Here is a 16,064-nt window from a genome sequence, read left to right on the forward strand (position 1 = left end):
CAAAAACTCATCATAATTGCTTAGTTTATACACTGTTGAAATTACAAGGCTGAAGCTAGCAACCAGAATTAGCCGCCAAACGTTCCAATATCCATTGATACTAGGTAATGATGTAAAAAAAAATTTTGTTAAATACCTCGAATCACCGATACTTTTATAGAATTATGAGGATAAAACTGAACTGCACTTTTTCTATTTCCAAAAAGTTTCAACACGTTTGGCTACTAACTCTGGCTGCTAGCTTCAGCCTTATGTATAAATTTTGTCGAAAATTTGATCGATAAGCATAGAATTATTTACGCATAATATCGTAGTCAAGTTCCTTGTGTGAGTTACAAAATTATTAGTCTGATCACTGAAGAGGAAAACGTTTGAATTCAGATAGGGTGGAGTGAAAATTCTTTAAAAAACTGTTACGCGAATTTACGATGTCATGATAGAACGAAACGTGTTTGGTTTCGTTCTATTTGTCAGTGATCCTCATTGTGGAAAAAGAAAACCGAAGTCAGACACGAAAGTTTGTCCTCTAAATCTAGCAAAGGTAAATATTTTGTTCCCAATTGATCCTCTTGTATAGACATATCTGGAGTAACCATTGTGAATAAACCAGCAGTTTATTCCTGTCATTTGATGGCCTATAATCACGCAATAGCCAGACAGTGAGGGAGTTGAATGAGATGTTGTTGAAGAGTGCCGGATACTCACATAAAATTTGGCACTGCATGAAATGCAGGTTCGCAGCTCTCTACAAACACACTGTCGTTGGATAAAATGATTCAAGAATAAATTGTATCAACTACACTTTGCACAGTGATCATGGTCCAACAAAAAAGTATCATTTACTTTGATCGTCAAGAATCAAACCAAGTGTCTCGCATAGATTTCTCAATATTTAAATACGAATCTTATAATGACGGCAACTTTTCGTCATGGATTGTTGAAAAAAAAATTTTTATCGACTGTGGTCGAAACCAGTTTTTAGCTATTTTCAGGACAGTGTAGCTTAAGTACCATTCGGTATTTACAAGTTCTACAACTGGATTTAGATTTCGGCTGACTAAACTTATTTAAATGACTTAACTTCGTCAAAAACGACAAAGCTAAGCAATTGTCAACAGTAGGAAATTGTCTAGAAATATAACTAGACAGACGGAAATTGGATAGCTATGAATATATATTTCTTAGTATTTCGACGTATCGGATTCGCTCTTGCTCTCAATTTATTTTCATTATTTCAAATAAGTTCCAACCATTAAAGAATGCTGTAATCCGGTAGAAATGTCAAAGTTTAATTTTCTTGTCTCACTGATTTGAAGATCAGTGTATATACGGAAACCAGAAAAAAAAATCCCAGTTATTTCCGTTTTCTTCGGTGCATACACACACTCAAGATATTGTTTTTCATGCAACATCTGGATCCAGTCTCAGTCATTTCTTGTTGTGACTGATATTGCAGGTACGCTGTTTTATAATTTTAAAAGTTGTTTCACTTCATTCAAACTCAATTTCTTTAAAGACATCATGAGATTAAAACATTGCACCGAACAGATTGGTATTCTTCATAAATAAAAGACAGGCGTTGTATCATGTATCGTAAAATGAGTATAACTATCAAATTGAAAACACAAAGGGTACAAATCCCACAACAAATTCTCAAGCCAATATTTACAAGCAAAAAGTAAAGAGATTTTGTAATAGAATGAAAAAGGAGAATCCAATTCTTCAGTAAAATTAGGTCCAATGTGAACCTAGTTTTACACCGGTATCTAGTACTGTTTATAAAGTGATTTACTCCAAGACCTTTACCTTTGTTCTGTTCGTCATCGCTGAGCACCGCACTGTCCGAGCTGCAACATCTTGTGACGCGAACCTTGTGCTCCCTCTGAATGACAGAATTTGGACAGCTATCATCGTCACTTGGTACAGCAGAATCAAGACTCCAGCAGCGTGCGACAAAGCCTCTCCTCTGGTCAGGATCCGGCTCGATACCTTCGTCACTTTGAGGACTCTTGTTTGTGGCGCGTGCCATTGGTAGTTTGATGAGTTTAAATTCGTCAAACTTTTCGCCACCCTCTACCACGGAGCCGGTGTTGGATTGACTGACGTTCATTCTCACTTTGTAAAATTTGTCAGATCTTCTGTTTGATTCGGTTTGTTTATGAGATGTGCGACCAGAATTTATATCCAACCTTTCCATCGGTCCATGTTGTTGTTTTTTTACGCGGGATTTTTTTTCTTCGAGAATATTCGAAAGGTGTTGTATTAGATTTTGTATAGATCGAAATATCGAAAGCTCAGTCGAGAAAGGATTTTCCACCCTTCCAATTCGTCGCTGTTTCGTGGATTTCTCCGACGATGAAACTTCAGCCTCACCTTCCGGATGACGAACCGACGACGCTGATCTGATTATACCGAATTTCGCAACTGTCGGAGCGGACAATTTCGATTGATAATCGATTATACTACACTCCTTTATTATATACGAACAATTTAATACGCACATCACATTGTTGTTCAACACCTTGCTGCGTTTTTTACGCTTTTTCAAACTCTTTTGGTTATACTTTTTCCTTGACACACAGAGCAAGCACCTCGCACCACGGCTTCGCTTTGCGTGCCTTTGACGACCGTAACCACGGCGGCGGCCATTACAAGAATAAGCTTTGTGATGACGTTCTCCTCTCTCCGTTACTCCGCTGATACAATCTACGCCACTGTAATCGTCAGTCGACCGCATTGTACGGTTCGTTGAATTCTGCTCGTGATCGTTAAACTCTCTGGAATCCAGGTGAAATTTTTTCTTGCTGCAGATTACGTCCCGTTCGATCAACGTCAACTTACGATTCATATAAAGTGACAGATGATCATTGGCCTCCCGATCACTTTCGGTGTAATTTTCTTCCGCAGACTTCAAATCGGACAAACTGCACCAGTCGAAATTCTCATTCTGACATACTTTACTACTGTTTCCTAGCATAGCTCCAACTCTTTTTACCGTCTCGAAAATCTTCTCGTCATCAACATCGATCAGGTTCTTCCAAAAGATGCTTTGCCTGTAACGATAAAACATTAAATTACTCATCTGAGGTAGGTGTTTCAAAACTCCCGCCCTACATAAAAAATCCGACAGTCTCTGTCGGGTTACGCGCTCTGAATTTACTAACTAACGCACTAATGGACATAAGCAACATAAGCATGTAGTACACATGGCCCCAGTGATTCTGAGGACTGAGACACTTGACTTCTTGGATAGGTCAGTTACGTTGGTAAACAGGGAGAAGAGTCTTTCCTGGATGGCAACGGAGAATCAGGCCGCAGCCATCACCGGCCAGCCATGAAACAGGTTTTATCTTCGTATATTACGTTGCATGTTGCATGTATGTTGTTACTTTATGTTATGTTTAGGAAGATTGAGCTTGTTTCGCGGCCGGCCGGCGGTAACACTACGGACTGAGTCTTCTCCATTGCCAACATAACCGACTCGTCTAAACAATTATCAGGCCAGAATCACTGTGGCCATGTGCAAATGTGTAGCAGTTCTAAGGTCGCATAGGCCGCGGTAGCCTGTTTGAAATTAATTGAGTTAAAAATTTGTTTTGTGCTGGAACAAGATATAAACGTTAGGTTTTGCGGTACAGAAAATTTACCGAAGTATAAGATTTTTAGCTCGAGCTAAGCGGTGCCTTACTGTGGCCGTGTTCGAAAATTGACTGACAGTACTGTCAGCAATCTTTCATCTCTTTTGCGCTTCCAAGTTCATGAATAGCTTTGACTCTGTCGTAGAGAATTTTCAGTACTGTCAGTCAATTTACGAACACGGCCTGTATGTGACTTTATTTCATTCGAACAACATAACCAATCATACTTGTTCCAGTTTTTCCAGGGTATTTTCAAAAATGATCACGGATAAGTTCTTATATGAATATCGTAGTATAGAAAATCAAATTGTTCTGGGAAATAATAGAAGCGTTTCCTTACGCTAGAGCAATCAGAAGCTAGATCAGGCTAAATCAGAACTTTTTGTAGGTTTTGCTCAAAATTGTGGACTGAAGCCGACCTGTTATGGGTGCGTTCTGAAACTAGCAGAAGCGAATAGACGAAAAAGTCACTAGAATACGCATTCCGCTAATTTCATTCTACCGTATTTTTACGGAGTGGTGGATTCGACCGGTATGCGCATATTATGACATTCTATTTACCGCGTCCGCAGAAGTAGTATACATAAATACGAAAGAAGAAGATATATACAGTGTAATTATTAATCATAAATACTAACGAATGCCATTCCGTAATTATTTTTACGATTGTACTTCTTGTATACGTAGGTGTATACAATAAGTTTCGTGTTCCGTCTACTTGCATCTCCCTGGCTCTCATGTATTCAAATTCTAGAACGGAGTGCCGGAGGCTCAACTTTTATTTTATGAATTAATTAATTCTAGTTACAAAATTTAATTTTACTGAAAAGCTAACTAGACTAATCTAAATAGACAGATAAAACCGAATAATACAAATATAAATCTGCTCCGTTCTGTCGTTCCGTGCAATTTTGGTATATACATGGGACAGCAGGGTTCCACTAAATTTCGTTTGCATTCCATTCAGTCATCCCGGATTCCGGAGATCGGCCCTACATGGGACGGTACCGCAAGACTTCTAGCTTCTTATTTGAAAACTTATGACATTCTATAACCATAGCAGCAAAAATAAATGTTGAAAAGCAAATTGGCTAGTAAGAGTGGTAGCATTGATTATAATAATAACTATCAATGGAAATTCGTTTGTTTTTCTGTATCGAGAGTGCGTTGCAAAAAAATTGTGTTACCAACAAACGTGGGTGAAAACTCAAAAGTTCTACTAACCTTTGGTTACTTCATCACCCAGCTAGATGCAGGTGGTTATGTTTTGCAATAGGTTGTTGAATAGGGGTACGTTCCGAAATTAGCTCCCAGTGCTATCAACTTTTTATCTTTTTTTCGCTGCCAAGATCGGTGGTAGCTCTACGTCTGTCCTCCGAAGTTTTTAACGCTGCCAGATAGTTTCGAAACGCACCCTAAAATTCCTATGACCTAAACTAAAGCATCGAGATAGACAGCGCGGTCTGATCGCCGAGCTGACGCCGTAACAATAGAGAGAGAGAAAGAGAGAGGAGAGAGAGCACTCTCACTTTAATCGGAGTCATTGTGGGGGAAACACATGTACTGTTGAAAATTGGAATGCCAATTAATTTATTCATCCATTTTTTCAGCATAGCCAATTCAAAATTTTCACAAATGATATACATTTATGTATTGCATGATGTTTTTAGGTGCTTTAACTGTCGAGCATTAAATTTTCGAAAATTGCGTTCATCAGTTATGAAATACCCACTAGGTCTTCTTAAAAAATCAAGCAAAACCAAGTGGGGGGGAGCGCTATCAGCTACGAGTATGAATGTAGCACGGTAACTACGTCGGCACAAACTACAGAGCTAGATTAACTTTTTCACTGATAACGAGGGTACAGACACGTCGTCCACGGAATTCAAAATAAAATAAAAAAGAAAGAAATTTGTATGCATACATACTTAGATTAGGTATGTAATATGCCACGTTGATACATGACCAAGTATAACTGAAGATTACTTGAACCGATTAATTGCATCAATAAACTTGAAAAATAAAAAATGACCAAATAATCATGTTTCGTTTGGAAGCTGTCACGAATCGAATGGCCAATAAATTCCGAATGATATCACATGTGAGTACGTACTATAGATTTATCGCTCAATAAACCTGTTGTGCCGTCGATTGACGTCACACGTGCGTCAGAGTGCCGAAAGAAGCAGAAATGCTTCGATTGAATGATCGCGGTACCCTTTTCTCGTGTATTAAACAAAACCATTTATCCAATTAACCTGAATGCTCATGGACATTTCCAACTACCATAATTATAATATAAGTGTAATGGATTATGCACGGAAATGTGTCAAATTACTGGTATTTTTTCGGAATTTATACTTATTTACACACGTATTTACGTTATGCACAAAAATACGGATTTGAGAAATAATTCATACCTCAGTTACGCAGACTGGTATATGGATAAGTTTATAAATTCATTATGCATTTTTTCGACAGGACTTCTAATACACCTTACAATTGGTAAGTTAAATTATAGTTATGGATTTTTTTCATTACAATTGGTACTATTTCACCAATTAGCCTTCACCTTGTGCTATTCAGCTGTTATATATGAGGGATTTCAGTGGAGTTGGTAAGTCTTTTTTTTTTTTATACGGATTTTTCTTCGGATGAATAACTGTGTCTTTTTTAGATATTTTTTATTCGGCGATTTCGGAGCTGCACTTTCCTTGATATCTGTAGTTCTATACGTGGGTAAAGAACCAAACAAAAAAATTGATTCCCGAAAATGTTTTCTTTTTTGGTTAACTATTAATTAAAACTTATCTTTTTTTCCTTTCCAAAATATCGATTTCCGTGTAAAAAAATGAAATTAATTGTTCCAGTTCAATGACGTACTTTGCATTTTACTGTGGATATCGTGCAGAATATTCATTGGCATGTCCCGAATATAAGACAATTAAAAATCAACATCGTAGCATTGTTCGAGAGTAAAAAAGAACATTTCACGAGAGAATTCTCATTTAACTAAAATATATTTTAATACATGTAATATTTTTACGTTTCATCACCTATAGTGATACAAGAAAAGTATTCGTTTCCGTCTAAAATGACTTACTAATTTTAATGAATCTACGTTTTCGGACCTTAGATGATGAAAACTAAAAATTACCCATAAAGCAAAGATAGTTTATACCATATTACCACATTGACAATAAGTCGTATGTTTTTAACGGTATCTTTGATAGAAACGTTTTCTCTCGTTTCTCTCTACTCGTTCTCTCATTTTTCTCTCTTGAAAATTTTGATCTATTTTCTCTCTTATCCTAATAACTAGATAAGAATTTTTTGCGATTTTTTTTACTCCTAAGAAAAAGACACTTTCATAGCTATCTACAGTATAACGCTATTGATGGATGCGGAATAATTAGATACGGGAACTCTAATCTCACAATTAATGGTATGCGCGGAACTCGTTATACTGTTTCCCAAAATGATAATAGGACAGAAGCTACTTTTACAGTGGGGGGGATCTTTATTTCTTTCCTTCTTGGCTATAAATAGAGCTTTCTTTCATCCGACACAAAAGGCAAACACAGCTCTGTAGATATAGAAATCATAATACATAGTACTTTCATTGCCAGAATATTTGTATGCAGAGTATAGGATCTGCGAAACCCGATAAATTAATAACAAATGGATAAATTTTTGCAATGCAATTGGCTGTAATGACGATCCTTTGTGCGACAAGTAATGATCAAATTTCTCAATATTTCCATGAGTTTCAGGTTACCCTGACCTTCGCAGGCCAATGTGATGTAGTTAATAAAATTTAAAAATACAGTATTCACGTCTACGTAAACGAAAAACAAAATAACAAATTCGATAAAGCGAATCGACAAAAGAAAAAAAATCAAGAACTTCTTATATTTTTTATCATGCAGTACCGTCAAGAAAGCGATTTCAACAAAATACATGCAGGACAATTGGAGCAAAGCGAGTCTATTTGTTACAAGTAACAAACCTTATCTTTGCACAATTGTTTAAATTTTATTTGGGCCAATTTATAATTTTTTTAGCAGTTACAAATATTATTTACCGAATGAAATAAATTTTGTCAATTGAATCAATTTGGAGAGATTGCTCGTCGATTGTTGCAGTCATGCTATGATTGAAAACTTTTTTCCTCGTATGCTATATTATACTGAAAAACGTTTGTAAACCTGTACAACGCTTCTCTATGACGTGGGTACAGCCAATCGGATCAGATAAAATACCTATTTACGTGAAATTCTTGTTCCGATTAGCTAATTGCACTGACAACGGTTGGAAGTGTAATTAGTGTGATATTCCAATTACGATATGCTGAAACTAAACTCATTGACGTACGCCATTACAGCTGAGAAAGACAAAAACAAAATGATGAAAAAAAAAAAAAAAAAAATACCACAAATAAAATATTCACAAGGAAGTAAAAAATATTGCCAATAATAGTGTAAAAAGTGTATGAATTAAGATTTGATTTACGTCATTCCAATAAATTTTCCATTGTTATTTTTATTCAGGAATGCTTATAAACGTATATATAATAAACAGCATCTTCATTGGAAAAGTTCCGCTCGTTTATACCCATAAAAACACAATGTATGAGAAATTCCACTTATTATTAGAAGTTATCGGCTTGGTTCGGAAGATTGGCTCGGAAAGATTTACTCCTACTGGTCTGAACTGACCTATACATTTATAATTAGATATTTCTCATGCATAACGGCTATAAAAATATATTCTACTGATTTTCTTTCTAGAAAAAAAAATTCCTTCATTTTTCTCAACAAACGAGACAGTCGTTTGAACTTGATACATATTCATAGAATTTCTCGAAGGGCATTTGACCATATTTGACTGTCTATTGATTGATATTTTCAGAGTACCTAGTATACTATATCAGTAGCTGGAAGAGATTTCTACTTGTGGTTAATGATTAGTTTTCAACTATTTTCATTATTTACCACAGCTGAAAAATGTGGTTCGAGGTATCAAATGCAGGTCAGTTTCGTAACTGTTACTGAAAAATTTAAAATATTACTATTCTTTTTTATTACGGTTAATCGTACTATATTTTTTTGTAACTATAATTGCGATATAATTTGCCATCCATTTTTGACACGCAACAATAAATTGATGCTAACAGAGGGCTTTATTTAACTGAAAAAATTTAGTAATTCAAACAAAAAGATAGAAATATAATTGGGTTTTTGTATTACAAAAAAAAAATTGTTCATACATGTCTAAGACAGAGAAACCCAGAATGATTTGGTCGTATTTTCTGTTTTTCATCAAATAAAGATGATTGCGGATGTTAGGAGCAATTGAATTTCACTGACTTCGTAGCATAAAGATGAAAGTGAAACTCCATATGTTTTTGATTACCCTGAAATTCAAACTCATAATTAATCTTAATAAGACAAACGGTTTTCACCCGGTTTAAATAAATTATTTCTCATATGTGTTTGGACATTATTTAAAATAACGTTAAAAAATGTAGTTTTTAAAAAGCTCCCTGTAGTAAAATTTTTGTCGCACAAATTTCAAAAAAATTCATAATTATCTGATGATTATAGAGAACAAAAGTTACTGTGGAAATTTCGATCCGTCAAGTGATCTAATTATGCAAATAATTCGCAATTGAAAATCATTACATCAATTTTGTGAATTAAGATTAATGGTCAACTGCAAATTATTGGCATAATTATGCGGTCACTGGCCGGATCCCAATTTTCATAATAACTTTTGCTCCCTGCGTTCCTTCGATAACTATGGATTTTTGTTCGAAATTTTCACGATACAAAATGAGCTGCAAGCAGCTTTTTCAAAAATATTACATTTTTACATAGATTTAAATAATATCTGAACACGTATGGGTCTTATTAATACAAGCCCAGTGAAAAGACTCGTCTTATGAAACTTTATTATGAGTTTCAATTTCAAGCAAGCAGAAAATGTTTCGTTTATGTTTTTCACTAAACGTGCAGACTTAACATCGCCTTTGTAATATGAGTGAATGTACGTTGTATACTTACGTAATGCGATGAGATACAAACGGTAAACTAATTTCATAACTTACAGTGAATTGTGTAAATATATATAACATAATGTAATGGCGCAGACCTCGCAGGTAATACAATACACGTACGCTTATTACATGCATGCATGAACACAATCGGTAAAATTAAAACAAATTAAAACTAACGATTCATCGAACGAGAATGTTGGAGGTTGCGTTTAAATGTAATCAGGTCAATGCCACTCCAAGGCGAGTGAGAGCCGCTAATGTCCCAGATTTATAATATACCAGCATTTTTACCACAGCCCGTTTACTAATTCAACAACTTGAGATTTTTAAATAATCCAATGTCAAATATTCTGCGAATTGGTAAAGTAGCTGCATATTGCGATAATGTGTTAAATAAACTGAGCCATCCGAATGACATTTGTCAAAAATCTTTATACGGATGAAATATGTTTATATCGAGTAAACGGGGAAAATGATACACCGGAAAATTTGAAACAGAAACTAAACAGTACACAGGTGAACAATTATTTCATATTCTGTGTGTAAGGAACAAACCCCGTCATAATGTTAAGTCACCAGTCCAAACTTAATTGCTTCTTTTGCATGAAAGAATTACAAATGAAGTTCTTCTCGTATATTTCGCCACGGTATGCATACGGCAATGGATATTGTACGTAATCATTTTTACGCCGTTCTACGTATAGTCAAGTTTGTATTATGCGCAATTCTATCGATATATAAGAAATGCGCGCACAATGAAATAACAACAAAGATCCGTTGTATTGTACGGATAACCGGTAAACGGGTGATTCTCACCTATCCATGTTTGCCACGAATCCAGCAGCATGTTATCAAGGGGTAAAAGATAACAATTTTTTCACAGCACTTACAATTGTCTCTATTTGTTTGGGATCACATTTTTTGTACTATTATTCAACAAAGTTGTGACAAATGATTAGGAATTAGTAGCGTAGCTACATGTCTTCTGATTAAAAAACTGAACGCTCAAATTGTTCATATTATTTCATATTTCAAATCCATTTGTGCATCGTTATAGTTAAGGCACAACTGGATATTCAACGAGCTCCAGTTATGAACTGTAAAACCAACTACCACCTCGCCATTTCACAGTGAATCACATTTACGAAAACGACATGGAGAAGGGGATCGTACATATATATACACGTAGATTTAACTATTCAGTACACTCACGGGTGATGAGGACAGTAATGGGAGAGACGCGATGATTTAACTTATGCGCGCATGCATAGAGGATTGTTTCAATGAATAGAGTTCATTACAAATGAACAGAATTGATATAACGTGTGTTCGAAATTGTTAACGGAATTTTCCTGTGCGGCACATACGGAATTTCAACTTGTAGAGTTCCCTAATTATGAATTCCGGGTTCTCCAAATCGATTAAGCATGTTTTCCTTCGTAATTTTTCTCTCTAACCGCACCTTTCCGTATAATGCTGGAAAGTACGAACAAATCGGAAAACTTTGTAACGTGGCTTGTAATCGCGTCTTTTACGTAGTGTTTCGATTTAACAAGAAAAAGAAACGCTTTGAGAACACGGGGGGAGGGGATCAAAACTTGAAAGGTCAATATTGCGAACGGCCGATACATTAAAATTTCAAACATGCGGAAATAAAATAACGAAAGATGAATTGTTCGAAATCTTGATCTTCGAAAGTGTCACTGACTAGAATGACTACTCTTCTAACTTCTTTCGCCTTGGAATTTAGACTTTTTCTAAAGATATTTTTCCCCCACGATCTGGATATGTGTTTTAACATTGTTCTTTCTTGAATTACTCGTCGCGTGTGTAAGGTATTTGAACGCGTACTTTCCATTATTAAAAACAGTAAGGACTCCTGGTTTGATCTTCGAGGATTATGAGGTGCTTTGTTCATTTAATCGATATCTGGAAATTACTTCCAGGAAGCTGTGATGGGATATTTGGGTTGGTAAACTTTGCGATGAAACATTATACGCACGCATCAGCTGAAAGTACCGTATTTTATTGAAAATAAAGATTCATCAAAGTTTGTGCATATGAATTACTTTCATAGCTCTTAATATTGATAGTTAATCACCCTATTTACGATTAATTTTATTATTATACCTAACGCAACGCATAAAACGCAATGTAATTTCGTTTTTTTATCGACTTTAATCAAAGTCCGCAGGTGCGTTTGTTTTTATTACTGCCAAGCGCGGTACGCCGATAGCCTTTCTGCAAATGCAGTGAATTGTATGGTACACAATTAAAGTGCATAGATAACTTAGGCGTGCCTTACAAGATATAAAACAGTCGTTTCGCACAGCATTATTAACAATTATCATCAAAAATAACTCGGAGATTTATTTTAAGTTTTCCAGCCAGTTTGACGTAATAAACTGATAACCCGTTCAACCGAGGTTCATTGGAATGTTATGTTTTTTCTCTTTCTTTCTTACTTCAGTTGTTATCAGAACATCTTATCGCCGGACTTTACGCCCAATTGATTTTATGAATACATACATATTAAATCAGAAATTGAACTGCCATAAATGTGGTTACTATTGAATAATTCAATAAAGGAAAGCGGAATAAGCGCAAGTAACTAATGCTGTAAAGAAGATATACAAACAAGTCTCCGGGTTTTTGTTACTAGTCATCGGGTTTGGAACCGCTAATATCTTTCCAAATAAATTAACGCCCATACATGGTACATGCATTGCAAAGGCGTATATGTATGCAACATGTAATACGCAATCCTCTTTGGATTGGCACATTAAATCTTTCAAGAAGTAAGGCGCGTACGGGATATTTGCGACACGTAAACATATATACAGGAAAAAATTTAATATTTTGTAACACGACTCATACGTCAAAGCGATAGCAAATCATCTGAACCGGATTACCGAGAAATGGTTCTGGACGAGGATACCCGAGTAGTTTAAAAGTTAAGCAAGCTTTTTCCTTGATTTATAAGACATTTTTAGGCTCGTTAAAATTCAAGGCATATTACATACTACGAACATAAAATATCCATCTTGCCAGGAACGTTACTCCCAACCTGATCAAAAATTTTACAAAACTTCGTAGCATGCAATTTCGGTAAATGTGCTGTTGACGTCATTTTTATCGCTTGCAAAGAACTGGAAATCCTCTGACGTGCTTGCGTTTGATTGAATAGGTCTAACCCACGAGTCAACTTGGATACCAGTGTCCAGCTGGGAGAATGTAGTTTCGATACGTGGTTGAGTTACTATCAACGCGCCTTTTTTTATATTACTTCTAAGGAAGTTCCAAATTTTTATTTGCGCTGCTTCTGACAGATAAAACTCAAAGACGTTATTTAGGATGACCACATCACTGGTCCTTACCACATCTTCGGTATCCTCAATTCTATTATGCATTATTTCTACCCGTTTGTCCATCTCATACTTACGAATAATGTCTGACTGTAGTTTACAAAATTCCTCATTCATTTCAACACCAATTATTTTACGCGCATCTGTGTACACGTACGCCTTAAAACAGAAAAGATCAGCATAATTTATATTCGGGATCATTTCTTTCCATAACCTTAGATTCGCTTTGTATCATAAAGCCAAAAATATCAAGCCGTAATAAATAAGCGGTATTATGGAAGCGTGAACAAATAATATATGTTGTTGAACATGATGCTACATGTAATTCAATCTGCCGTCTTAACTATTTCTAAACAATGCAACGGCAGGAATCATTTTCAATACTCACTCCATACAAAACAGCACCCAGTCTAGATCCCACGTCTAATACAGTTTTACCTTCAAGTGCAGGTAGCATATTGTTAAATATGTGATAGAGACCATCCTTAGACATCGAATGTGATATATAAACTGTGAAAAAATGATTTTGGCTTTATTGGTGTACAAGAAATACTAGTTATGACATGATTCTTCTTAATCTTATGCATTTATGCTTTAGCACGCTCTTATGATAGTAATTTAAAGTAATCAGATGTACTAGTCTTGAACATACAGATCAAAGTTGAAGACAATATTCAACATGATATCCCGTTTTTAACTGAGTTCACGATTAAAAATAATTTTTCTTAAAGTTATATCTATTTAATATACCATGATTTTATGATTTTATTAGGAAATTAATAAAAAATTATTTCATTCTTACTGAATGGTTTCACGTTTTTAGAACCACAGCTTTGGCAAAAGTATCTATTCAATTTTCCAGCTTCAACCAATTCATCCACATCGTCATCAGTGTACAGAAATTCATCGACATGCAATGTTATCTTTGGATCGCAATCAGAATTCTGTCAAATTAATCACAAGATAATCAACATTTAATATCAGTACCAATTCAATAACACAAGAATAAGATCCAATTTATGCATATTAGTTTCAGTCTAGTTCAACATAATGCAAACCTCTCCAGACTTTGGGGATATTATGTTCTCTGAAGGAAGCGTAGCGTCAAATGGTATTCTTTCTTTGATGTCCTGGGCAATACTATTTAATATAGCAACAGGATCATCCAATATATATTCTTTTGAATCGAAATCTTCTGTACTTAATTTAAATTTCTCTAATCCTGTGAAAAAAATTGATTGCAAAAATTCAACGATGGAATAATTACATGAAAAATTATTATTCACTTGTATTTAGTGAATTACTTATTTTCATATTCCACAAATATATACGAGTAAGCGGATAACTAATAAGTGAAATGAAAGCTAACCTATCGTATTGAAACCCCTGGCTAAATCCGGTAGAATCCAATGTTTCTTGATGAATGTTAAGAAGGAATTATACTCTGCGGGGTCGATTTTTGCCATCAGACAAGAAAATTCAGTTTCCGCTTCTTCGAGCGTAAGGTGAAGTTTAAAGTTAGACATTTTGAAGATATCTTCAGTTGTTACAGACATCCACACATGCTCCTCGACGATTACAACCTAACCCAACTGGAACCGGATAGAGCTTTCAGTGGCTTTCAGTGACAGACACGGAGTAATCCATGGTGACTTGTAACGAAGACATATTGATAGTTCACCAGTCGCCACTAGGTTCGTTACGATTAACCATAGACATCTAAGAATAGACCGCGTGAGCGGGCTGAGAAGGCGATAGCGCGGTAGAAAGAGAAAGCTGTGTGTAGGCCCCCCCCCCCTCTGCCTTGTTTGATCGCGCATGCGCGGACACGCGAGTCATGTATGCCAGTACAAGGTTGCAAATTTTTTAATGAAAAAGTAATGCATTAACCATTAATTTTTCAATTCATAATGGAAATAATTTCCATTAAACATTAAATTTAATGTTTCAATGAAAACACTAATGCAATAAAAAAAGTAATGCATTATTTGCAACCCTGTGCCAGTATACTACAATACGAGGCGTGAGAATATAAAAACTTTTATTTATTCATTTTCTCTTTCATCCTTACTAAAAGAATGCTGAGCGCGCATGCGCGTGATTAGACAACGATAGAAGGATGGGCCCATATGCAGCTTTCCCTTTCTATCCCGCTATGGCATTCACCAACGGGCTACCTCCGAGCTCGCGCGGCCTATTCTTACATGTCTATGCGATTAATACATTTTCCGCGGCGCTGGCAGTTACGGGCAGCGGCTCATATGTAGCACCTAAATGATAGTATATTGGAGGTTAAGGAGACAATTTTTGTGTGTTCGTATGTCTTTTCGTTTGTTGTCTGGGAGCATTACATCGATGTTTATCCTAATGTTTCAGCTTATTTTTATTCAACGAAATTTGATACACCCATTTTAATAAACATAATAAATTAATTAACACTGCACATTAATAACAAAAAGTTTTACACATGTAAACATAAACACTGCACGAATTTCGCCACATTGAGGTTAGGAAATAAGTAGTAAGTAGTAACAGTGTCTGATCTAAATATATATATATATATATATATATATATATATATGAGTACGATCTTTTTGATCGCAGCGCCGCCGTTTTAGGCCGGGATTTCGTGTACATTTCTGAACCACGCTGTGTCCACTCCTTTACTCTAGTCTCCCTACTTATAGTACTCGGTGCTGAGAATATGTGAAGACCGCGGTCTTCTATACTGATAACCCTGGGTTATTTTGCCGAACAGTTTGCCAGGTCTGGCCGGGTTTGGGGTTATTAGCAGTATCACGTGTTACCAACCAAGCAACTGACCACGCCGGTAAAAGAAGTTCTTCATAACCAACAACTATCGCGTGGTAACATAGGCCGTTGTCATAGGAAAATTAGAGTTGAGAAAATCCCGTTCAAGAAATATCCGTAAGTGGTCAGAGAATTCGTACTTCGCCTGACGTCGCATGTTACGGCAATGCTCTAATCATTTGATCGCGTTGC

At 35.7% G+C, this 16,064-nt stretch overlaps 2 protein-coding genes across 4 annotated transcripts in view; both read right to left on the reverse strand.

Annotated features, from left to right (window-relative positions):
* LOC124184905 overlaps positions 1-11,528 on the reverse strand; it is a 55,476-nt gene extending 43,948 nt beyond the window's left edge. Inside the window, exons 1-2 of one of the 2 annotated variants that reach the window (XR_006871275.1) lie at positions 10,513-11,528; positions 1,807-3,053 (exon numbers count right to left, since the gene is read on the reverse strand). Coding sequence is in view for 1 of the 2 variants with exons in the window: in XM_046575102.1 (XP_046431058.1) it covers positions 1,807-3,053; positions 10,513-10,520 (1,255 nt within the window). In the remaining variant the exon portion in view is untranslated. The remainder of the gene's footprint in view (positions 1-1,806; positions 3,054-10,512) is intronic. The other variant, XM_046575102.1, reaches the window with a different exon arrangement.
* A 145-nt stretch (positions 11,529-11,673) lies between these two features.
* Positions 11,674-14,806, reverse strand: LOC124184945. 2 transcript variants are annotated; one of them, XM_046575205.1, is made up of 6 exons: positions 14,431-14,806; positions 14,120-14,283; positions 13,864-14,005; positions 13,450-13,571; positions 13,139-13,220; positions 11,674-11,705 (listed from the first exon to the last, which is right to left on the reverse strand). In XM_046575205.1, the coding sequence occupies exons 1-6, from the start codon at positions 14,615-14,617 to the stop codon at positions 11,689-11,691; spliced, it is 714 nt and encodes a 237-aa protein (XP_046431161.1). In that variant the 5' UTR covers positions 14,618-14,806; the 3' UTR covers positions 11,674-11,688. The 2 variants fall into 2 exon arrangements, with proteins under 2 accessions (XP_046431161.1, XP_046431160.1); XM_046575204.1 differs by lacking the exon at positions 11,674-11,705 and having other exon boundaries at positions 12,346-13,220; positions 14,431-14,804.
* Positions 14,807-16,064: the final 1,258 nt, after the last annotated feature.

Source organism: Neodiprion fabricii, chromosome 6, assembly GCF_021155785.1.
Source record: "Neodiprion fabricii isolate iyNeoFabr1 chromosome 6, iyNeoFabr1.1, whole genome shotgun sequence".
NCBI lineage: Eukaryota > Metazoa > Arthropoda > Insecta > Hymenoptera > Diprionidae > Neodiprion > Neodiprion fabricii.

Bases quoted from the DNA above. Each gene is read 5' to 3' on its own strand.
- LOC124184945 (XM_046575204.1), bottom strand. From the start codon at position 14,617: ATGTCTGTAACAACTGAAGATATCTTCAAAATGTCTAACTTTAAACTT. The intron at 14,006-14,119 runs GTTTGCATTATG...TTAATTTGACAG, and splicing joins TATCCCCAAAGTCTGGAGAG to AATTCTGATTGCGATCCAAA. The intron at 13,221-13,449 runs GTGAGTATTGAA...TTCTGTTTTAAG, and splicing joins TGGGTGCTGTTTTGTATGGA to GCGTACGTGTACACAGATGC.